General features: G+C 41.9%; 2 protein-coding genes across 3 annotated transcripts in view; both read right to left on the reverse strand.

Moving 5' to 3' along the window:
• Positions 1 to 256: 256 nt before the first annotated feature.
• On the reverse strand, positions 257 to 18,344 carry LOC130199357 (plakophilin-1). 2 transcript variants are annotated; one of them, XM_056422783.1, is made up of 15 exons: positions 17,988 to 18,344; positions 15,195 to 15,301; positions 9,421 to 9,600; positions 9,137 to 9,330; positions 8,651 to 8,792; positions 8,191 to 8,398; positions 7,735 to 7,903; positions 7,169 to 7,286; positions 5,830 to 5,997; positions 5,544 to 5,720; positions 4,650 to 4,803; positions 4,350 to 4,536; positions 3,567 to 3,651; positions 2,793 to 2,904; positions 257 to 2,679 (listed from the first exon to the last, which is right to left on the reverse strand). In XM_056422783.1, the coding sequence occupies exons 1-14, from the start codon at positions 18,169 to 18,171 to the stop codon at positions 2,833 to 2,835; spliced, it is 2,145 nt and encodes a 714-aa protein (XP_056278758.1). In that variant the 5' UTR covers positions 18,172 to 18,344; the 3' UTR covers positions 257 to 2,679; positions 2,793 to 2,832. The 2 variants fall into 2 exon arrangements, with proteins under 2 accessions (XP_056278758.1, XP_056278757.1); XM_056422782.1 differs by having other exon boundaries at positions 257 to 2,904.
• A 5,148-nt stretch (positions 18,345 to 23,492) lies between these two features.
• tead3a (TEA domain family member 3 a) overlaps positions 23,493 to 24,498 on the reverse strand; it is a 19,375-nt gene continuing 18,369 nt past the window's right edge. Inside the window, exon 14 of the mRNA XM_056423971.1 lies at positions 23,493 to 24,498. This exon is cut by the window's right edge and continues 833 nt beyond it. The gene's annotated coding sequence lies outside the window, so the exon portion shown is untranslated.

Here is a 24,498-nt window from a genome sequence, read left to right on the forward strand (position 1 = left end):
GATGGAAAAAAAAACTGCCGGGACAAAGCTATCAAAATATAAATGCTGCAGGATTTAAATGTAGAACCGAATCAATAATGTTCAATATATTGTGAATACCAGAAATGAACAATGTATGTATGTTGTGAAAATAGGACTTTTATGATCAACTTGTGGGATGTAAATCTCACCCAACCTGCTTAGGTCAGACTTTCACATTGTAACGTAATTCAGAATTGAACAGCCTGGAAGAGCTTCTACAATAATACGAGTCTGCTGTAGTTCTCTCCATTAGGGAGACATTTATTCACTGATCAAAAGCAAAGTACAAACCACGGGGAGCTCTCCTCAACATGCAAGTTGAAGCCCGAAAACCACACCTTTTTTAGCACATCAAGATTCCATCTTTTATACCCAGATCTCGTCACAGGTGCATATCCCATCCCTCGTACCCCCGGGTGGGGGCTGTCTGTTGGCCGTGCGCCCCTCTTGGTATGTGTAAATACTGATAACAAGTGTGAATGTTGAATACGGTCAGGCGTGTAGCTGCCCTTGAGCTGCAGACACAATATCTCTGTCTCCTCACAGGCAAAGTGCCGTCTCTTCTGATGCTTTGCCGGAACCTAGACATTACGGTCCCTTCAATAAATCAGATTAATATTAACAACATCCAGGTTAGTAATTGGAGCTGAAAGGCTCATCTTTTTTGTCGGCATAGTTGTTTTCTCAGTGAGAGAGCGGCATGCACACACCACAAAAACCCAGCTGGAACGAAAACTTGGAGCGTAATTACTTCAAGAGATTTCCAAGAGATGATGAACAGAGATACTGAATACATGCACATCGTAAGAACCTTTTGTTAGCACATCCAATTGCATTGTTTATTGAAGAAAAAACCACCACTTACAATGCTGTCTTCATATCTGTTATTTATTATTTGAAGACTGAGTGACAGAGAAAGCTCCTTATTATATGCCACAGACATTTCCAAAAATACATTTCAATCAATACTGACTTCTACCTTCCCCGAGGCACATGAGCCCGAGTCTGATATGTACAGGATGACTATACGTCTAACTATGTTGGAACCCGTGAAACCCCAAGGGTTCCAACCATCTCATGTCTTTGCTTTCGTGATTTGTAATGCTGTCTTCAAAATACATTGGAGTTTTGAGAGGTTTTAAAACTAGTTTTTAGGAAATAAGACTGTAGTTTGGTTATGAGAGCATATACCCTGTAATCCGATTTTAAAACTGCAACGGTAAAGAAGCAAAAAATACATTTCAACGGTGGATACATTTAAATCAGACATTAAAAATGGTTTCCAGGGGGATGACAGACTGTTTAAATTTGCTACAAATTCCTCAAGTCAACATGAATGGTCATAGCTGGTGTTACATGTTGTGTACAATATTCCAATACTTCTCTTTTTCCAATTCCTCAGCTTATACACAAAAACAAACAATGACGAAAAAACAAACAATAAAAAACAAACAACGCCGACAGTGTGTACATTTCAATAGGACACTTTATGACAAAGCAACAGAATATCACCAAGACTTTTAGTACTGCATTGTCAAGGAATAGTTTAGTATTTTGGGAAACATCCATATGCACTTTCTCAGTGAGAGTGAGATGACCAGATTGATTTCATATCTGATGAATATGAAGCTCCACCAGCAGCTGGTTGTTAGCTTAGCATGAAGCCTAGAAACAGGGAAACAGCTTCTCCAGCTCTTTGCAAGGGTAACATATCCCCACTTCTGAACACCTTTACCTCTTGTTTGTACAAAGCACACAAAAACAAGTGTGCAGAAAGAACACATTGTGGTTTTACAGGGTCCATAAAACCTGTAACATCCCAACGTGTTGTTTTAACACTTACAGGATGAGACACACACGATACTATGTGTTATGTGTTGAGCCCTAGAGGTGCAGGAGGTGGATTATGTACCTTTGGACAAAGCCAGGCTAAGCAAAGCTAACTGGCTGCTGGTTGCACCTTCCATTTATAAAACACATTCAATGTGCAGACATGACAGTCAACAGGCCTGTTTCCCAAAATGTCGAAACTATTCCTTTAACTATTTAGGCACTTGTGTGAGAAGCTGTTTGTTCTTTTATTTTTATAAAACTAAACTCTGAATCCCAGAATGAAACAGATAACAGAACAAAGTTCAAACTGGATGAACAAGTTTTCATCCAGAAGAGACAGTATCACAAATACACAATATCTTTTGTTTTTAGCTTTTCAAATATGTTTCTTATTACTTTAATTGTGGCTGCTCAGACTTCAAGGCCACAACTGATATGTTATCTTTTCGCCACTGCAGACACCTTTGACAATGCCATTCACTGATCTAAAAAGTCACTGCATGCCTTCAGTAACTTTCACTGCAGATACCATTTCTGGTGTATTGTAGCTCTCGGGCCAAAAGAACTGAGTTTCAGCTCACGTCATTTAGCAAAAACACACTCACCCCTTTATAACACAGACAGAAACATATCCAAATTAAATACATAAAACGCTGCAGGATTACTCATGAAATTAAAAGCTCTCTTTTCACTAAAGTATGTACAATGTATGATTCACTCTTAATTGATATGCTCTTTCAACAAAGTCATTATGTGAAGAAAACGTTGTACTCTTCTCGTTGAAAGGGTGTGGCCACAGCAGTGTCTTAACATGCTGGCTTTCATCTGAATGTACACGTGAGAACGTGCAGGAAGAGAGAAACACAACGATGTTTTGGTCCAAATGAGCCTTTAAATCTGAACATATCTAGACACAAACGAACATAACAAAATTATACCTTTCACATATTGTGGTGCCGCTCCCCTCTTCAAGCGCACTCACTCAATTTGCATCGACTTGTGGACCGCTGTGGTGATGTCGTTCACAAAAACTGATTTTCCCATCCCCAGCTGTAGATCAAAATGTTGAAAACAAATCAGTTAAGTGTCGATCACACACACACGCACACACACACACACACACACACACACACACACACACACACACACACACAGACATACCATTGCTCTAATTAAAAATGAAATGTACTGTGACGGCAACTTAAAGTAGCCTCGGGCCAATCATGGCAGTGGGGTGTGTTCCCTCTTCTAACCTGTCACTTTTAGTTTTTGATTTATAGCAAGTAAACATGTTTCTACCGTTCGTATCATACATGTAAGCACCCTTGCTCATAGTCATATATAAACTTCATGAATATCTCTCATGTATTCTGACAATCCTCTACTCTGTCTTTTCGTCTCTCCTTCCACTCTCTTCCATGTGTTACTCCCATAATAGTGAATATCAAACATCAAAAACCAGTCCGCCGAGATTCCAACGTGACTGTTTCTGTGCTCACTGAACTTCTGGGTGTGGCAGGAGGGAAGGGAAAGTGATTGTGCTCGCAGAGGAGTTACCAATAAACAAACTAATGTCAGATGAGCCCTCCTCCTGCTTGAGTGCAGGTGTTAAGACTAAAACCCGAGACACGGATACAAAAGGTTCGTCTTGTCTCTGCCTTAAAGACTCTCACACAGTCAGTCACACAGCATATTTTATATTTCTGTGATACCTTTTTCACAACGCCTTGAAAATTCTTCTCATTCCATAAGCTGTAGAGCAGCCGGGAAGCTGCTTTGCTGGCTTTGGGGAAAGAGCTAAGGAGCAGAAAGAAGGGCAGAGGTTATGAAGAATAAGCAGCAAACATTTCGTATTTCACAAGCCATGCTTCTCAGTTTTATAGCTTATTGTGACCAGTTGCCTGTTGGAAAACTGTTTTTACAGAATAGTTACTGAAATGTTACTTTTAATCATGAACATGTATTACTAAAGTTGCCAGCGGGCAACATGAAAACTCCATCCCCAGCTAGAGAATTGTGAAAAAAATTCATGATTTTAAATATATCCGTAGCATTTGTTTGTAGGACCCACCCTTTAAAGGTGCAGTGTGTAGGATTTGGCGGGATCTAGCCCTGAGGTTTCAGATCGGAACCAAGTGAAACTTCTATGTGCCAAAACATGGAGCGTTAGTCGAACTACAAACGACGCACCGACATCAAAGGCCCTCTGGAGCCAGTGTTTGGCTTGTCTCCAGGAAGAGCTCTCGCTCCATATGGAGAAAGAAATGTCATTCTAAAGTAATGAAAACACAACGATTTGTATTTTCACGTGATTATACATGAAAAAAAAGATACTTATTAATATCATATTATCCCTCGAAGTGCGACACACTGTTCCTTTCAAGGCCAAACCAGACCAGTATGTGTGTGCAGCTGACACAGAGGCTGAACACAAACAAATGCATTTTCGACAAAAGCTGAATCTTTAACACACAGTTGAATAAATAAAAACTCACTTGTTCTCGCTGAGGTCAGCCACTGATGACACCAGTTCCTTATTGATGAGCTTCTTGCTGACCACGGTGTCCGCCAACATTATATTCCTGACTGTCTTGCAAGCTGTCGCTATAGTTTCGTCAGAGTTTCCCATCTCTCGGGGGCCGGCGGAGAGGAGGCTGGTGAGCTCAGGCAGGATCTGCTTTGCTGCGGAGAAGACGAAGGAAACATACACTTCATCAGATTTATGTGGACTAACTCTACATTCATGTTTCGTTTCTGCTGACTACTAAACATAAATACTTGATGCTTTTCCTTACCCATGGAGGTCTGCAAACTGCTGGTCCGAGACATGTTACCCAGCAGGGACATGGCAGTCTTCTGCAGGCTCTGGTCAGGAGACTTTAAAAGAGGGACTATGTGCAGCAGAGCCCCCAGCTTTTGAACCATAATCTCACTCATGGCACTGGACCCCTGACATGCAAGCAAACAATACAGAAGGAAGAAAACACATTAGCCATGTCCCACTTCCTTGTTGCAGTTACGATTTGTGTTTGACATTACATGCATCTCCTTTTCCCTTCCAGGGTTCTAACTACAGTTACGGGTACAGTTATTTTTTCGTGCAATTACTGCTTGAAAGTTACAACTTCATCATATATCTCAAACAGGTAATCAATTTTCATTAAAAAAAACAATTAAAGGCGCACCTCAGTCCACTTGACATTAATTACTTGACATGTTCCATCACTTTTCTAGTCATCTGATCTTTCTTTGTATAAAGTACTGCTGTAGTGCACAATATACATCCTCGTCCTCCACTGCACTTTATTAATTTTGTATGATTCTGTCTGTACTATTTTTTAACTGTTTGTTTCATGTCATGTTTTGCATGTTTGTATGTATTACATTTTGTCCTTTATGTGGACCCCAGGAAGATTAGCGGCTGCTAAGGCGTCAGCTAATGGGGAATAAACTAAACTAACTTCTTCTTTCTTTCTCAAGTAACCTCTGAATCTCTGGAGACAGAACTCCACCCTGTCTCACAAAACAAGTCAGTTCTTATTATCAGTTGTGCCATTGTGTCGTTACTCCCACCACATCTCTGTCTCTGTTGCTTCTCCCTTTTCTCTAGTCCATCTGAGGTCATTCTGAATGTCTGTTGACACGACACACACATTGGAAAGCCTAATAATGATCTTCTTTGTACTCACCATTCCCTTGTTGGCAGTGAGGTTCTGCAGGGCACCACAGCAGGCTTCCAGGGTGGCACCTTTCTTGGACGAGGCCAGCAGAGACAGGTATGTCTGCATAGCTTTGGGATGGCACAACCACTTCACACCTGATGGGGGGGCATCCTCCGGCGTTCCCCGAACGGCGTCAAATGAAAACTGTCGAGAAAGGAAGAGAGAGATTTGAGGAAGAGGAAAGGCTGCTTCGATTTAAGGAACATCATGAGTCAAAAAACACGAGGTGGAGGGTGTGGTGGTTGGTGGGCACCTCTTTTTTAGCCTTGCTGCTCTTGGGGCTGAAGCATCCGATTGTGGGGCTTGTCCTACCCCCAGGTTGGTTTTCTGTCGCAGGTTGGTACTTTCTGAAGCATTCAGGAGACTCTTCCTCCAGTTGGTAGGTCAAGTTATGGAGGATGCATGCACAGTTCTCCACAGACTAGAGGAGAGGAGAGGAGAGGTTAACTATACTAATACTACACTTCATAGCAAACATATCTATGTTCTAATTTACCTGCCATATTTATTCATGACCATTAGCCAGTGTGTTTGAAGAGAAATGGAGAAAATACGATGATGATTTTTTTTGTAAGTTTCCCAATTGCAAAAATAAAAACACTATGCACTTCTCATTCAATGCCATTAAATGAAAGTGAAGACCTTATTGGTGGTTCATATTTTTGTTAGTTTCTTCTATGTAATTTGTGACACACATTTCCTATTGATTAAGCACACACCCATTAAGGTATATATCAAATCAAGAGACAGTTTGCATGTTCATTTTCCAGGAAAATTCTTCTGCAAGTTTCAGTCAATTCATTTGGGCTTAGTTATTGAGGCTTGATTAATAATACAATTATCTTAATCAAATAGTAAATGAAACACAATTAAATGGCAAAGCTTAATAGAAAGAGTGTATACTACTGAAACATGTATAGCATCAAAATGCATAAAACCCAGCAGATGTCCTCATCCATTAACACAATTACTACATCATCGTCATACTCCACTACCATATGAAAATCTGCATGTGTTGCAAAGCACATAGAAGCAACACATTCACACATTAAAACTTCCACAAATGAGCTGAATGTATAAACATGCTGACTGAACCAGAATACGTCACCAGGCATAAATCCATTAATAGCAGTTATCTGCTCACACATTTACAATTTAGAGTGAGCGGGACAATGCAGGAAAAAACAACAACATTGAGAGCCAGAAAAATAATGTGTGGCCTTATAAACAGGTAGTAGAAGAAAAAGAAAAAGAATCCAGTGGCCAGTTTCAACTCTCAATATTGAACCTCAAGTCTCTCTTAGCATTGTAGTGAAGATGAATGACAATTCCTCTTTTAGGCGCTAGATAATCGTCTCCCTAATTGATTGAGTAAAAGACAGTATACATTATATTCACAGTAATGTTAGTGGTGGTGTAGAACAGAGTGGACGAGTTTAAAGAGAAAATAATTTCAGTAGACTGAAAAATCTTACTTTAAAACTTTCTCTGTAGCAGCCGAACAGAGTTCAACAAAATTGGCAACGGTGATGTCGTCTTTGAGCATTTTAATTTAAACAAATACTATTGGTGGATGGGAAAATGTACTTTACCTTGTCATCGGGGTTTTCCTCCGCCACACAGGACTGGATGTAACTCATGAGGGAGTCAATGAGGCCATTGCACTCTCTCATTGCCGTCCGCTCCTTCTCTTTGGAGCAGCTCAGGTTCCTACACACAATCATCATCAATCATTCATTTATTTCCAAAAGGAAACACTTATTATATTCTAGACAAAACACATCTGGACTATAATAGTGTACACAGAACTGTGAGGGCCAACATGAAACTTGGACCATCCCATTCTAAAGCAGTGCCAAAAATAAGCAAGTTGCAATAATTGTACACAATTACATTACATAACTGCCAACTTGTCAATAGAGACCACTTCGTCTGCCGAATGTTCAGCTGTATGTCACAAGAAAATCAAGTAAAACAACTCGAATAGGTAATGTGTCACAAAAAAAGAAGAAGAGAATTACAGCTTCACGGTTGACTCCACCAAAGTCAGTTGTGGTCTAAATCAATGCCTGTGCATAATTATCATCACTTCATCATTTACATTCTATTAGCCAAAGAAATGTATCATCCAAACCACTGATCATGTCAATGATCTCACCTCAGGCACCCTGTGGCGCTGTAGAAGACATCAGGATGTACGTTGTTCTTGGCACAGTTGTCTGACCAGCAGGTAAATGGCACCACCACATTCTCAGTCAGGGCAGGCAAAGCAGTGGCTATAAGTTCCTTCTTCAGCGCATCAGAAGAGGACAGGTTCCACAGCAGGCCTTCATGTGGCAAGAGCAGTCAAAGTAAAGGCATTAAACATCTACGTATTTCATCCGCGCGCCATGTTGTTGCCCCTATGAGGTTGAATTTGTTCTTAAAAACACAATGTTTAATGAAGAAATGGACAGTCAAAAAACCTCATGCCAAAGTGAAGCGTATTTGAAAGAAATGTACAATATGAAATTAACGAAATGGTTATGTTTAGGGATAGGACATGCTATTTTAGTAAACTAGGCCACTCTTCGACACAATATTTTGAGGGGCTGTCTTAATAAAAATATCCCACCAGTAATTTGTTTCTGGGTCTCAGTAGAATCGGTCTCCTTTAGTAGCTGCAGGGACTTCGCTATGCCGCCACAGTGCTGGACCTCCAGCTTGTTGTCCTGGTCTTTGAACACCAGGTTCCTCAGAGCTCCAGCAGTGGCCTGGTTCACCCCGGGGTTGGGGCTCCGCAGCAGGGCCACAAGAGCGGGGATACCTCCTAGTTGGAAAACCTGCAATGCGGAAATGTGGAGGGAATCTTTGTTGAAAATGTGTCAATGTATTCTCAACACGATATGTTATTATGTGCGTAATAAACGCTTTCTTCTCCCTTTCCCTCAGGGAAAGGCAGGTCACACAAAAAGGCCTTCATTCACACCAACTGTAACATAATTATAAGATAGCCGTCACACTTATGCGATCGTCCATGTGAGTGTCTGGAGGGTGCGTGTCTGAACAGGTTGTTTGAGTGCGTGTGCTCGGACCTCCTGTTTGGTGCCCTCCTCTTTGAAGGTGGTGTGGTGGATGAAGTTGGCTCCACACTGCTGGTAATTCTCATCAGGGTGAGTCAGGAACTCTACCGCCTGCTTTAGTGTCATGTCTGACATGTTCTCGACACTGTTGATCCTGCAGTAACAGGCACAGAAATAGAAGAAAGTTGGAAATCAGATACTAGGTGCTAGTTTTCGATGGATTTAAAAGATAATCAGATGTTTGTCACATTATATCACAACATCCCAGACCACCTTAATGGCTCAGGATTTATATGTTTTAGCTACTCTTGGCTGCAACTAGAAAAACAAAAGATTTTTTTTGTAAAATTATGCATAATAAATGTCCCCTTGCAGGATTAATAAAGTATCTATCTATCTATCTATCTATCTATCTATCTAGCTCTTATCCCATGTCCAGGTCACCTCTTCTTATTGCCTGTAAATGTCGATGAAAGCCAGGGAGGGAGGTGAACTCACGCAGACTGCTGCTCTATCTTGGAGGTCTTGATGGTGCCCATCCTGCCCTCAGTGTGAATCTTGGCAGAGGGCGGCTGGATGATGCGTGTCTGGCTGTTGGTCAACTGAGTGCTGTTGGTCATAGAGTAGGTGCTATGTCTATTTGCTCGACTCTGGACGGTGCTCTGGTTCTGGACCACCTGCCCTTTCGCTCTCTAAAAAAAAGATGGTTTTACAATGCTTATATAACTTGTATGATATTTATTTGAGGAATTGGGTTCCCTAAAACATAGATAGATGATCACCATAGCGGGTGCAGCAGAAAATGAAGGAGCCAAAGCAGGGTCACTGCGAGCAGATTTCATCCCATTGGCAGTCTGTGGCCAGTTGAAGCCGTTGGTTTGCTGCTCCCAGGTGCCTGAGGTGCTGAACTGTCTTCCTCCCATGGTTTTAGCGGACAGAGTGCGACTCTTCTGAGTATTTACCTAAAAAGAAGAAATGAATGCTGAGGAGGTTTTTACATAAAGCACTCCATGTGATAAATCTAATATCACAATCATTTAGCAAAAATATAGTATGGTAACCATTGGTGCTTTCACGTAAACAATTACACAATATGTTTGATAAATAATCATCAGTATTGTGGATATAATGACGGATTAGATTGAAAAAAGACACATCATAGGACGTATACTAGTCTTTGCTGGCAATAACAAACAGGACTACTAAATCACTGTATCAACGTAATGTTTTTCAGCAACAGGGATCTAGGTCACATGGGAATAAAACTTTGCACTTTCCACTTGAATACTTTTCAAAGAAGTTACCTGTAAACCAAGACAGAGGAATTTGACCTGATTCATACTCTGCATACCTTCTTTCTACCTCGGTTTCACAAACCGAGGCAACATGATATCCGTCATTGGAGACCAACTCAAGCTGTAGCGTTAGAAGACGGCTGCCACAGTCGAGCGGCTTCTCACAGTGGATCTTTGTGTGTGCCAGTCAGACAAAGCACCCGTTCAACCTTTCTTCACAATCTTGATGCCACTAAGCACCTTAATCTCACATAATTACGTTGTGTTTATGTATCATTATATTTTGATTTTGTGTCTGTGTGTACACGGCACACTGTTCAAGCTTCACAGCAAAAGAGAGAGCGAGAGAGATACTTGGCGCGGGCCGAGCCAAACGACAGAACATGTCGAGCTAGTGCTTTAATGATGAGTCATTCTCGCAACTAAACCGCGTCCTCTTCTTGGTTTATTTGAAAAACTACAGTCAAGGAACATTGCCATCAGACAAACACAGGGCTGCACACACTGGAGGCTCTGTGTGACTCTTTCCTGTTTCAAACCGGACCGGTTGCTCAGTTACCAGCCATCCGTGCAACTCAGCGGCCAAAGCATGACGCAGGAGGAATCTGCCAACAACCCGTTTGATAAGAGCTGACAGTGTGCACCCTGAAGGTGCTGAATGCTTCCACCATCGGCTCAGCACAGCAGCCTGCGTCTCATTTAGGAACACAAATGTAAGAGGAAATACCAAAACATGCAATTAAATGACTGCATTTGTTGTCATTGTTGTATTATTTAAGAGAGATAATGTAAATAAGAGCAAGACATACCTGGGACTGGAAAAAACTACAATGACTAATGTAGAATCCATAATTTAGACTATTATTGAAGTGATGGTGATGTAACAAGAGGTAAACTAACAGTACATGGCAGCCATAATTAACGAAGAAAAACATAATTCAGTCGAGATAAAGATAGATCACATCACAATCCGTTCTTGGTCCATGCGGTGACTTGAACCAGCGACCTAAAGAATAACCATAAAACCAAGACCTGTTATTTGTACAATTTTGTATATTAGTTTATGTGTCTATTTAAAAAACAGTTATAAGTTCATTATTGTAGATGTGCTTGTAGGCCGATTGAGACGTTGGACAGAGATAGGTAAACTAACAACAACAGAACTTATTTATATTGTTCTCTACTTGTATGCAATTCAAAGTATTCATTAATTGTTTATGGTTATTTTATTTGAGTGTTAACGCAGATCTTAATCAAAGAAGCCTAATTTGCTATCCCACACTTTATATCGCAAAAATATTGCAGGTATAACATAATCATGTCCTACTCTCATACATGCTTTACTGTATGACAGTTGAAATCCAAGGTGCCGTATACAAGTCAAGACAGCTTCTTGCTCAGGTAAATTTATTTTTTACTTTGCAGTTGGCAGTTGACAGTGGACACACACACACACACACACATACAGTGCATCCAGAAAGTATTCACAGCGCTTCATTTTTTCCACATTTTGTTATGTTACAGCCTTATTCCAAAATGGATTAAATTCATTATTTTCCTCAACATTCTATAAACAAAAACCCATGACAAAGTGAAAACTGTTTTTTGCACATTTATTAAAAATAAAGAACGAAAACATAACATGTTCATAAGTATTCACAGCCTTTGCTCAATACTTTGTTGAAGCACCTTTGGCAGCAATTACAGCCTCAAGTCTTCTTGGGTATGATTCCACAAGCGTGGCACACCTATTTCTGGGCAGTTTCTCCCATTCTTCTTTGCAGAACCTCTCAAGTTCCATCAGGTTGGATGGGGAGCGTCGGTGCACAGCCATTTTCAGATCTCTCCAGAGATGTTCAATCGGGTTCAAGTCAGGGCTCTGGCTGGGCCACTCAAGGACATTCACAGAGTTGTCCCGAAGCCACTCCTTTGTTATCTCGGCTGTGTGCTTCGGGTCGTTGTCCTGTTGGAAGATGAACCGTCGCCCCAGCCTGAGGTCCAGAGCGCTTTGGAGCATGTTTTCATCGAGGATGTCTCTGTACATTGCTGCATTCATCTTTCCCTCAATCCTGACTAGTCTCCCAGTTCCTCCTGATGAAAAACATCCCCACAGCATGATGCTGCCACCACCATGCTTCACTGTAGGGATGGTGTTGGCCAGGTGATGAGCAGTGCCTGGTTTCCTCCAGACATTTGGCATTCAGGCCAAACAGTTCAATCTTTGTTTCATCAGACCAGAGAATTTTGTTTCTCATGGTCTGAGAGTCCTTCAGGTGCTTTTTTGCAAACTCTAGGCGGGCTGTCATGTGCTTTTTACTGAGGAGTGGCTTCCGTCTGGCCACTCTACCAAACAGGCCTGATTTGTGGAGTGCTGCAGAGATGGTTGTCCTTCTGGAAGGTTCTCCTCTCTTCATAGAACAACGCTGGAGCTCTGTCAGAGTGACCATCGGGTTCCTGGTCACCTCCTGACTAAGGCCCTTCTCCCCCGATCGCTCAGTCTGGCTGGGCGGCCAACTCCAGGAAGAGTCCTGGTGGTTCCAAACTTCTTCCATGTCCGGATGATGGAGGCCACTGTGCTCATTGGGACTTTCAATGCTGCAGAAATCTTTCTGTACCCTTCGCCAGATCTGTGCCTCGATACAATTCTGTCTCGGAGGTCTATAGATAATTCCTTGAACTTCATGGCTTAGTTTATGCTCTGATATGCACTGTCAACTGTGATACCTTATATAGACAGGTGTGTGCCTTTCTCAATCATGTCCAATCAACTGAATTTAGCACAGGTGGACTCCAATCAAACATCTCAACGATGATCAGTGGAAACAGGATGCACCTGAGCTAAATTGTGAGTGTCATGGCAAAGGCTGTGAATACTTATGTACATGTTATGTTTTCGTTCTTTATTTTTAACAGATTTGCACAAATTTGCAAAAAACAGTTTTCACTTTGTCATTATGGGTTGTTGTGTGTAGAATGTTGAGGAAAATAATGAATTTAATCCATTTTGGAATAAGGCTGTAACATAACAAAATGTGGAAAAAGTGAAGCGCTGTGAATACTTTCCGGATGCACTTATACACGCACACACACACACACGCACACACAAAAAATAACATAGGAATGTAACAGACTGTCTCATGTGTTTTGTATTTGTCCACTTCCGAATAGAATCCCACCAGCTGGGTGTGTGTGAAGTTAAGTGTTCATCAGTAGAGCAGACTGAGCAGTGTCTTTGGGACACTGCTCAGTCTGCTCTACTGATGAACACAAACTGATTGGCGAACGGAGTTTAACCAGTTTGAGTACGGTATAATGTTTAATAAAATAATGTCATAAATCACCTGTGACTCAGAGGAGCCTCCCATTTTCGTTTCACAGATTAATAGGCCTATTGTTACCCTCTGTCATTCCATTTTGGCTTTTAATTATTTCCAAAGTTCTAAGAGTTTCAAGTTTCAAAACATAACCAGTGAGCAGGGAGGAATTTTTACAAAACTTCCCAAAGAAAAGGACACATCCTTTTCAGCCAAGCACATTTCAAAGCATGATCCAGTGTTTTATATTTTCTAAAGGGAATACTTTGACATCTTAGCAAGTATGCTTATTTGCACTATAACCTTGTTACAGCATGTTTATGATTTAAGCAATAAGGTACTCGAGGCAGTACCGTATCGTCAATAATGTCCGCTTCAAGAGAGTTGTTAGGCAAACCCTTGAAGCGGACATTATTGACGATACAGTACTGCCTCGAGTACCTTATTGCTTTTATAATACGGTTGTGTGCGACATTATAAATAGTAAGTAAAAAGTAAGCTGCCTTTCAGCACAAAATAGTTGTCGCCGCTAAACGTTGTGTATCGCATTTCAGTAGCCGAGAGAAAATAGTCAGACTCTTTGAATATCTTTCCAACTTTACTGAACTTTGTTTTGTCGTGTCCCTGACGTCGACGGGTTTTCACAACGCCAACAAAAACATTGTTTGCGGACGTGAATGCGCTTCATCAAACACCAGCACCGACTCAACGTTCAGACGTAGTATAGCTGCTGATCCCCGAGTGGTCTCCCTTTCCATTGCGCACGGTGCCATAGAAATCACCCCACAGTATTTCATGAATACCTTCTCTGGTTCTGGTCTTCAGGTCTAGTTACTGGTTTCTCTTCGTACCAGTTCATTGCCCACTTCGTTTGGCTGACAGTGTTTTTTTCGTTGCGCAACATTTCATAAGTCTCACTTTCTTTCTTATCTCTGGTAGCATGACGTCCTCCTGAAGTCTCCTCTTCGGCTAACCACTCATCTAAAGTCATTCCCCCCAAAATATCAAAGTTCACTCAAAACATGTTTGGTAACTATGAAGCTTGAACTGACAACCAATGGTAGCGCAAAATCTACCATTATTGTTATTTTGAGTGAGCACTGATATGGAACACTCAGATAAATGTATAGAGCTGTAGGACATTATGGCTGAATAAATTACACCTCGTGACTCACTCTTAACCAATCAGAATGCTTGATTTCATCTAACCATATTATAATGAGCTTTAGAGGTGCTGGGAGGCAGATTTTGTGGTTGGGCATAGTTAGCCGTTTTCCTAATTCCAGTTCAACATCAACAACTGATTCTTTCCTCAAATTGTTTGCAAATAAAGGCATTCCTAATTGTATTGTTTAAAGTTATGTAATCTTTGAAAGATAATATAGTTTTGTGTTTAATTTAAGAAGCCTGATTTGCATTACAACACAAACGTAAGTATTATTGACAAAAAATGAATTGAAACAGATTGTGAGACATAAGAAACATTAAAACGATTTCTAAAAACCGAACAACAGCTATGTATCATAAAGTATTTGTGATTATAGAAAACCACTGATCTGGTGCTAAAGAGACAGTGTGTAGGGTTTGCCTAGCTCAGAGGCCATTTAAAATATAATATCAATACTTTGTGCCCCACCTTACCACAGTTTCTCAAGCGTGTGGGAGAACTACGGTGGCCTTCTGGTGACACAAACACATGACAGGCCCTCTCAAGAGCCAGCGTGCTGGGTTACTATAGAAACAAGGCAAAACAGCATGAAGGACTTCCTGATGTAGATATGAGGGATTCTTAGCTTCAGGTTTTAGTTTCATACACTAATGAAAACAGAGTTCTAATATTATGCTGCACACTGCATCTTTAATGTTGCGTCTGTGAAAGGGAAAACACTTGTGCTGTGACTCTCTGTAAAACATCAACCGGGGCTTATTCATAGGAGGAACAATTACCACTTTGGTGTAGCTGGTTGACAGACTGGAGTTGATGCGGCTGAAGGTGCCATTGGCTTTGGTTGGAGAAAACTTGAAAGCTCCAAACTCAAATGTTTGAGGCAGGCCTGTTGAAAGAGAAGAAGGACAAGAAATAAACAATGGAGTCATACAGAGAAGAATTACAACGCAAGATCGGCTGACTATTAACCATAAGGTGTTACTCAAGCCAGTATGAAAAATAACTAAGATATCTAAAACACACCTAAAGAGATAAGAGTTGTTGTGTTGATAGAACCTCCAATGAGCACAAAAGGTGTCTCTGAAAATGTGAATCTTTGTGTGGGCTTCAGTTTTACAATGTGTGTTTTACTTGCTGTTTATTACTACATTATATCATTTGCTTTAAATACACGTGTCCCCCGCAGCTTGATGGTGGACAAAGATAGCCTTCCAATGTTGCATAAAAGTATGTAACTAATTGATAAATTAAATATACAAATCTAATTTTGATCAAATAATGTATTAAGCAATAATATATTCCAAACATTTAATTGTTCTCTCTTATTAGGTTTATTTTATATTTAATGGCTTTTTATAAATCCGCTAGATTTTAAAATAGTGCATGATTAGGTTTTCAGTAATTTATGAACAATCAGATTAATTAATTTACTGGTAGATTGAGCTTAAAATAAAAGATATGTTGAATTAGGTTTTGTATTAAGTTTCTGTCTCAAATATCCAAAGCTGAAATGGTTATTAATTTGTGCTTTGTTGTAAGTTCATAATCAAGTAATAAATGGCAAATAATTTTAGTCTGTTATTAAAAAATAGCTGAAAAGACCATTACACACACATATTGCAGGTGTAAAAACCAATATGGAATTCCTTTAACTAAACAGTGAGACATACGCAGGTCAGTCACAGGTCACATGCACCTTGTGTGCAAGCTGAGGACAATCCAGCTGTTAAACATCACCAACATGTGTTGCCACCTGCGTCTCGTTGGGTGATTCATGCGACCGTGAGACTCACAGCAATATTGTGCCAAAATGTAAGTCTGTGATTTCACTGTTGTAGGATTATGGTTGTCAAAACAATGGCACACTCATCGCCGTTAGCATACCGTAAATCTATACAGAAAAGGAAACATATTCCTAAAGTGACTAATGCTGTAATGCATCACATCTCTAAATTAAAAAAGGCCTTAAAGGGTCAGCTCACTGGATCAATAAAAAAATTAAAAAAAATCTTTATCTTTCCTACAACTACCTAGCCATGCAGATTTTTTTACATTTTATGATCTGATGTTGATATCAGCTGGCTCTAGCCAAATTATGAAAATGTTCTAAGTTCAACACAATGGAATCCAATGTTCATGATGAGAGTTTTACGGATAGATGACTGATCTCTTTTGTCTTTCCCCTGCCTTTCAGTCTTTGCCCCCCTCCATTATGTTGGGGGCAGCAGCAGAAGTGTCGGGGCACATAAAACCAAAACTGGCTGCATGTCTGGATCGCACTCTGGATGAGCGATACAATATATATATATGCCTTTTTTGCAATTTGGTTAACCTGCTCCTTAAAACATGAAAGAACAGAAGTGGTCTTGGATACTCCAACAATGATACTAACTAAACGGTCTCTTAAAAATATCTAAATCAAGAGCAGCCTCAGTATTATACAATACCGCTATGTGTTTGGTCGACATTTAACCCGGGCAAAGTATTACTGGTCAGATCGGCAGCTTACGTTTAGCATTAATTAATTTTTAGAACATTGAGTTTCTCTCCAATAAAGACTATCGAATAAAAGACAGAAGACAAACCAATAAACAGATAATTTAGAAGCTCTTCCCTTTGTGGACTACACAGTGTAAATAAAGCATGTTTGTCTTCTGTTATCCGGTTTGGCTGAAAGCTTCTTATGCGGGCAACATTTTTCTCCACCGTGAACTAAAATCATTAATGGAGTCCACCTTTTAACAGGCCGAGGTGTCCTTATCATTCCCACCACAAACTTCACAATCACTTGAAGTAAAATAATAAAATAGCATGACCATAGTTTGCCCTACTTTATAGATTACACAATCTACTGATTATCCTTGTGTTTCCATTTAACAAGCGGAGGACCTGCTCGCATGTTACAAGATACACATTTTTCATTTCTCAATTTGTTGGTGGATCGTTGTGACGCCTGTTGCAGTAAAAGCCAAATACCAGAGTTGTTTTGAAAGACTTCAATTGTGTTTTACAAATGTGCGTAAGTGTTCCTAACTGACGGAGACAAACCGCTGTGGCACGATCTGGGAAAGTGTCACAGAAACCCCAAAAGCAAAAATCAATTTCTTGTGAAATAGCAGCAAGGTTTCCCTTTTCTAGCCGGTGATAGGGCCAATAATAGGGCCACTAGTGGCGCTGACAACACACCTCTGATGTGCTACTATCACCTCAAGGAGCACCCCTCCCAAAGATAAAGAACTTTTCTACAAATATTTTATCTCGCTCTCGCGCGCAAACGCAACGCGCAACCCCCCTCCCCCCACACGCACGCACACACACACACACACACACACGTCAGAACCCGCAGGCGTGTTGATCCCCAGTTTTAGCCCAGCCAAAGAAACATGGATGCAACTTCTGTTGAAGATTTATGAAGCATAATTCCTCAGGAAACACAAGAACAACTTATATGAGGAAAAAGAGCAGAAGCGCAAATGGCCATTAGAGTCGACACCACTGTCCAAATAAAGAGGTCGCCTATTATTCGCTATATTTCCGAACCATATGATGCTGTTTGCAGCCATTTTCCATACTTATTTCGGAGGTCGACAGTGAGCCGTCCTTCCCGGGTTTGCTCTTGCTCCTCTTGATGGTGTGCACTTGCTCCAGCACGCGCTGCGGTCCGGTGCGCAGCTTGCTGTCGGAGGGCACCGCGAGTGACGTGTCGTCCCGACCCCTGATCGACAACGCGGAATGCAGCGGATCCAAAGCCGTCATCTTCCCAACGCGGGGCACTTCCCGAGAAAGATTCGGATAAAAACAAGTTCCCAAACAAAAGACCAGGAGGAGGAGGAGTGCGGCTCGGCGCGGCGGTGCGAGGAGTGCAGCAGACAGCGCCAAGTATGTAGTGCGTCAAAAGTTCCCGGAGCAGCGGCGGTGGACTCCACCCTTGGATCCGCGCCCTGTCAAGGTGGGACTAGCTGCCTGGGAACCGAGAGAGTTCACGATCGGTGCGGATCGGTGGGCGGGGCCGAGGAACACGGTCTGCACAACTGGCGCAAAACAAGTGATTATAATACTTTTAGGTTTGAGGGAATATCCAATGGAACATTCCAGTTTAGGAATCACAGCGATATGTTGTTTTTCTCTTTACATTCTGAACGTCTTTACATATCCTCTCATCACGTGACATAACAAACGATAATATACTGTCACTTTCTAATAAGGCACACTTTACAATACTTACAAAAAAAATACTTTATAGTGGTATTATAAAATACAGCTCTTGAATAGGGTTGTAGGTCATTTTGTGTTACTAAGTTGTAATACAGCAATATTTTTAACACAATATGCTGCATAATGAGTGCTTTCACTTTTGATCTTATGGTCATTTTAATTAGAATTTAAGCTTACAAATTACTAGCCGATTCTTAAATGTAGAATGACATGTATTTATTCCCATAATGGACACTGCCTAACAGGCACGTGCACAGACATTTTGGGGGGCAGGTACTCAAACCAAAAAAAAGGGCACCCATCGGCAAAATGATTTTTATATTGATCGCTGTAACTTGAAGTTAGCAAGTAATTAAAACACATTGTGTCGTGAGAAGACACGAGAGCTAAACAAAATGAAATGTTTCCTATTAACAATTAGTTTTTATTGACAAAATGATAGGAGCAAAAAATGCCATATAATAGATAGATAGAGATAGATATATACTTTATTAATCCCCAAGGGGAAATTTGTCGAGTCAGTAGCAGCAACACACAAGAATAAAAAAACAAAACACAAAATATAAGAAGGGTTAGGGTGATCTGGCAAGAGGTGAACTGTTGTAGAGCCTCATAGCCGTCGGCAGGAATGTTCTCCTGTATCTCTCCTTGTGGCAGCGGAGCGTGAGGAGACGTCTGGAGAAAGTACTCCTCTGTCCCTGTAGGAGGTGGTGGAGAGGGTGGTCCGGGTTGTCCAATATGGACACCAGTTTCTTCAACGACCTCCTCTCCACCACCTGTTCCAGGTGCTCCAGCTGGCAGCCGATGATGGAGCCAGCCTTCCTAACCAGTTTGTTAAGACGGCTGGTGTCACCGGCCCGATGCTGCTCCCCAGCAGACAATGGCAAAGTGCAGCACACTGGCCACAACCGACTGGTAGAATAACTCCAGCATCTTGCTGCACACGTTGAAGGATCGAAGCTTTCTCAGGAAAAAGAGTCGACTCATCCCCTTCTTGTACACAGCGTTGATGTTGGCCTTCCAGTTCAGTCGGCTGTCGATGGAGACGCCCAGGTACTTGTACTCCTCCACCATGTCCACGCCCACTCCCAGGACACTCAGAGGTGTAGGAGCTGTCGCCTTCCTCCTGAAGTCCACCACCATCTCTCTGGTCTTGGCCACGTTCAGCCGCAGGTGGTTCTCATCGCCCACTTTACAAAGTCACTCACCACTGCCCTGTACTCCTCCTCCCGTCCATCCCTAATACACCCGACCACTGCAGAATCATCAGAGTACTTCTGCAGATGGCATGACTCCGTGTTGTACTGGAAGTCACTGGTGTACAGGGTGAAGAGGAAGGAGACAGAACAGTTCCTGTGGGGCTCAACATCACTGACCACCGTTCCAGACAGCACACGGCCCATTCTGACAAACTGTGGTCTGCCTGTGAGGTAGTCAGTGATCCAGGAGATGGTGGACGCGTCCACACCGACCACCGCAGCTTCTCACTCAGCAGCAGTGGCTGGATGGTGTTAAATGCACTGGAGAAGTCAAAGAAAGTGACTCTCACAGAGACACCGGTTCCATCCAGGTGCGACTGAGCTCGTTGCAGCAGGTAGATGATGGCGTCGTCCACTCCCACATGAGGCTGGTAAGCAAATTGCAGAGGGTCCAACGATGATTTCACCTGCGGCCGGAGGTGGGCCAAGACCAGCCTCTCCAGCACCTTCATCACATGGGAGGTGAGGCGACCGGTCGGTAGTCGTTGAGGCCAGATGGTGCTGACTTCTTTGGGACAGGGACCAGGCACGACGCCTTCCACAGCACGGGACTTCCCCAGCCTCAGGCTGAGGTTGAAGAGGCGCTGCAGGACACCAGACAGCTGGGTGGCGCAGGTCTTTAGGACCCTGGGGCTGATGCCATCAGGACCTTCAGCTCTGCGCTGGTGTAGTTTCTCCAGCTGTCTTCTCACCTGGTCAGTCGTCACAGAGAGAGGGGAGGTGGAGAAGCCCATTGTTATTGAGGGCTCGGTGGATGTGCAGCTCAGCAGGGGGACAGAGGGGAGGAGGTGTTTGGGAGGTGTGATGTGTGGAGGAGACGGGAGGGCTGTGAACTGAACCTATTGAAAAACAGTTCAGCTCGTTGGCCCTCTCCAGGAGCCCCTGGCTGTCTCCCTCCCACCTTGAAGCCAGTTATCTGCTTCATGCCAGACCACACCTCCCTTGTGTTGTTCAGCTGGAGTTTGGCCTCCAGCTTCCTCCTGTACGAGTCCTTGCCCTCCCTGAGCTTCACCTTTAGGTTGCGCTGGGCTTTCCTCAGCTCATCCCTGTCTCCAGACCTGAAAGCAGCTTTCTTCATGTTAAGAAGCGCCTTCAGGTCCCTGGTGATCCAGGGCTTGTTGTTGGGGAAGCAGCGCACCGTCCGTGATGGGATGGTGGTGTGTTCACAGAACTTGATGTATTCCGTGATGCAGTCGGTCACACAACTTACTAACCTCGACCGCTCGGTCATGCCGGTAAATATCAAACCTCTGTAAAAAAGTTATAAAGCCTCAGTCTGATATTTCCCAGCATGACCTCACTCTGGGTTAGTTATTACAAGTGTTGTTTTTTCTTGCGTTTACTCTTTTCACCCTCTGCAATGCTCATACAAGATTGATCTTTGTAAAACTGGAACAGACAAAACAAAGAGAAACATACCACATAAAACAATGTGGTACAAGCATGTCGGGGCGAAATTCTCACAAGAACTCAAATAAATGCCCCGTTGCATATCCAAACACATTTGGGGGGACTTGATGACAGTCATTTTTATTCTTAAATGCTGATGAATGAAGAAAAAAGGGCTCCAGCAGAAAGGTCACTTTTCTCATCCAGGGCAAAAGGGCTGGTGCTTGAGCACCACTATTGCTCTATCTGTGCACGTGCCTGCTGCCTAACATACACACGGTTTCTCTGGTTTCCTGATCGGCATTCAGTTAATGGTCATTTACGAAGGGAAGGATGAGATGAAGAGAGAGGGTGACAAGAGTTAACACAAGTCACATGTTCTCTGTGTAACCGGATTGGTTTGGCTCAGTTTCTGCAGTTGACATTTTCCCACCACACCCTTCGCCACACCGCTGCCAAGGTAATACAGCCATGTGTTTTATGTACCTGTGACGTGTGTGTGTGCAGCGCCGCCGCTGCCATAACGTGCACTACGCGCTGTGCGTATAGGGCACCAAGTCCTGAGGGGGCACCACAAAATAGGCAACTAAAAAAATCCTCATATTATAATAATTATAATGCCAATATTATTTCAGTCTAGAAATATTAGGCACCTTTTAGGCATGTATATCACAAAACAGGCAGAACAATAGATATATTTAATCGCTCAGCACCCCCCCCCCCACCCCCCCACGTCGACGCCGCGGGTCCCTTTCCTATCTCAGGGGGGGCATCATGAAGGAGTTATGCTTAGGGCACCAACATGGCTAGCGGCAGCACTGTGTGTGTGTGTGTGTGTGTGTGTGTGTGTGTGTGTGTGTGTGTGTGTGTGTGTGTGTGTTTATGACATTGTAAGCCAGCATGGATGCATCTATACATACACCTTCATCTGAGAGAAGGCCTCGAGTCAAACACTTGTTTGATACACTGATAATAGAAATACCTCTGATCCCATGTCTTAGTTTTTATTACATTTTAAGGTGAGTACCGGATGAAATTAAACATCTATCAGTTCTCCTCCGGGGATGGATCATTTACCGATTTACAGCCACGAGCAACCGGGGAATTGTGAGCAATATTATGTACTGCTGCCAAGTTGGGAGGCTTATAGGAACCAAACCCAAGCTGAGGACGGTGTGCGCGCGCGCGCGTGTGTGTGTGTGTGCGCGTGTGTGTGTGTCACTGTTTCAACCTTACTGCAGACAGATATCACTGGACTACTGTCTGCCAAAAGAAGAACCATTCACGTGTGAGAACACTGGAAGTGAAGAGTTTAAGCCATGGGTTCACATTAACAGCTTAACTCTTACAGAACATCTGTATAAATGTTATTCTAAAGCTTTACCATAAATGTATTAATGTTGTGCTCTCCGTGTTGAAAACCCTCAAATCCCAAGCACAGTCAACATTGTCGCGATTATGGAAAGAGATGGCAAAGCCTCCATATGTCAGCGCTACAGTGGGCTTTAAGATTGAGGGACAGCGCCATCTAGCGGGCCAAATAGGATTTGCAATCTATGTGACGTGATGCTTTGAGTGTAAGAGCATATGATCTGAGACGATAAAAGTAACTTTTAGCTGTCCAAATGGCTAAACCAAAAATAAAAAAAACCTAAAATCTGAAGACTGAAAGTGGGAAAAAGCCTATGATATCGGGATACATATTTTCACAGCAGAAATGTGGATTTATGGTAAATAAAAAAGACCACACAGAAATGCAGCTAAATGGATGTCAGCAATCATTATTTTTTCCACCTGTTTCTTTTCTACTGAGACGAATCAAAATGTCGTCTGTGGAAAATGTCCATTAGGACGAGGTCTGGAAAGCAGTGTTTTAACAAAACTCTACATAAGTCTTAATACAGAGACAAAAACACATTTCCCCACAATATCTTTTTGCAAATATACCAATTGTATTAGATGTTACTTCTTGTACTGAAAATAAACCTGTTACAAAAGCTTTGCCTGAATAAAGTAGGATGTTTTTCCAGAATGTCTTATTTTCTTCCTCCAATACCAGGAATATGACCAAACATTCAATGCCAACTTTTATTACTTGACAGTTTGATACTTGAGCCTTTGACGAATATATAATTTGACCTAACTAGGATAACAGTTTTAAATGATATTATGTATGATTTCTTCTCTTATGCAAGTTGAACTATGAAGACGTGATTCTGCAAACACCATGTGGTTTTATTGGTATAGCATGAAGGCACAGATTTAATTCACTGAGCAGACTGGACCAAAAAAGGGATGGGGCTCAGCCAACACGGGTACATTGATGGGAAAATTAAACAGATAAACATTTTGGCTGACCACACAGTGAATATGTTTTTTTTTTTAAAACCAGTTGGCTTTTACTTTCATGATAATAGTTAAAAGATAATCCTTCCAGGAGAGGGCATAATACAGTCAATTAACATTTACTATATAAAAAATGCTGGTAGCAATGTTTACCAGAAACAAAAAAACAATACATCGACCAAAACAGAAAGAAAGCAAGTGTAAGCTGGATAATTGGTTAGTGTTATCAGACAAAAATCTACCCCAGTGCACTGTGGGTAACCTTAGTGTGGTCTGTACCATACATCATTTTGCAGACACCAAAAAAGATACAACCAAAACACCCACCATTTCTGATGTTTAGAGTAAAACTTCTAGCTGTGCTGGTAAAATACAAAGAAAGATAGTTCATCTTTACAAAAACAAGTCTATTTACCTTGTTTTGGCTTATAAACAGTACCATTACAAGTGTAGTGTACACGTCCTATACATCAGTGCTCCTCAGGTTAAGGCTTTATGACCCAAAGCACATTCTTATCCCAACTCACGCAGAGGTAGAAATACTGCAGCGAACCAACGCAGTCAGACTAAAACAGTATTGTGTAAATGAACAGTAGAAGAAAATTATTTCATTCAAAATGCTGAACTGAATCCGAAACTGGCTGGGAACTATTTTTTTTCCTCCAAAAACAAGTGAGTCAAAATGAAAACACCTCTTAAACATTGGGACAAGCGATCTTCCCCTTCACACACTGTACCACTGGAAGCCTTTCAACAGCTAATAAACCTCAAAGGATGGTCCTCTTTACACTTTGACAATGTGTTTCAAATATAAATACGACTTTCACGTCTTCACGTGTAGTGAATTGCATTCTCGGAAAAGGCACACTCTTTC

This window comes from Pseudoliparis swirei, chromosome 9 (genome assembly GCF_029220125.1).
Source record: "Pseudoliparis swirei isolate HS2019 ecotype Mariana Trench chromosome 9, NWPU_hadal_v1, whole genome shotgun sequence".
Classification (NCBI taxonomy): domain Eukaryota; kingdom Metazoa; phylum Chordata; class Actinopteri; order Perciformes; family Liparidae; genus Pseudoliparis; species Pseudoliparis swirei.

Excerpts from the sequence above, each read along its gene's own strand:
- LOC130199357 (XM_056422783.1), bottom strand. The coding sequence starts at position 18,171 with ATGACGGCTTTGGATCCGCTGCATTCCGCGTTGTCGATCAGGGGTCGG. Across the intron at positions 8,793-9,136 it reads AAGATAGAGCAGCAGTCTGC|GATCAACAGTGTCGAGAACA; the intron begins GTGAGTTCACCT and ends CTGTTACTGCAG. Across the intron at positions 8,399-8,650 it reads AGGAGGGCACCAAACAGGAG|GTTTTCCAACTAGGAGGTAT; the intron begins GTCCGAGCACAC and ends TCCGCATTGCAG.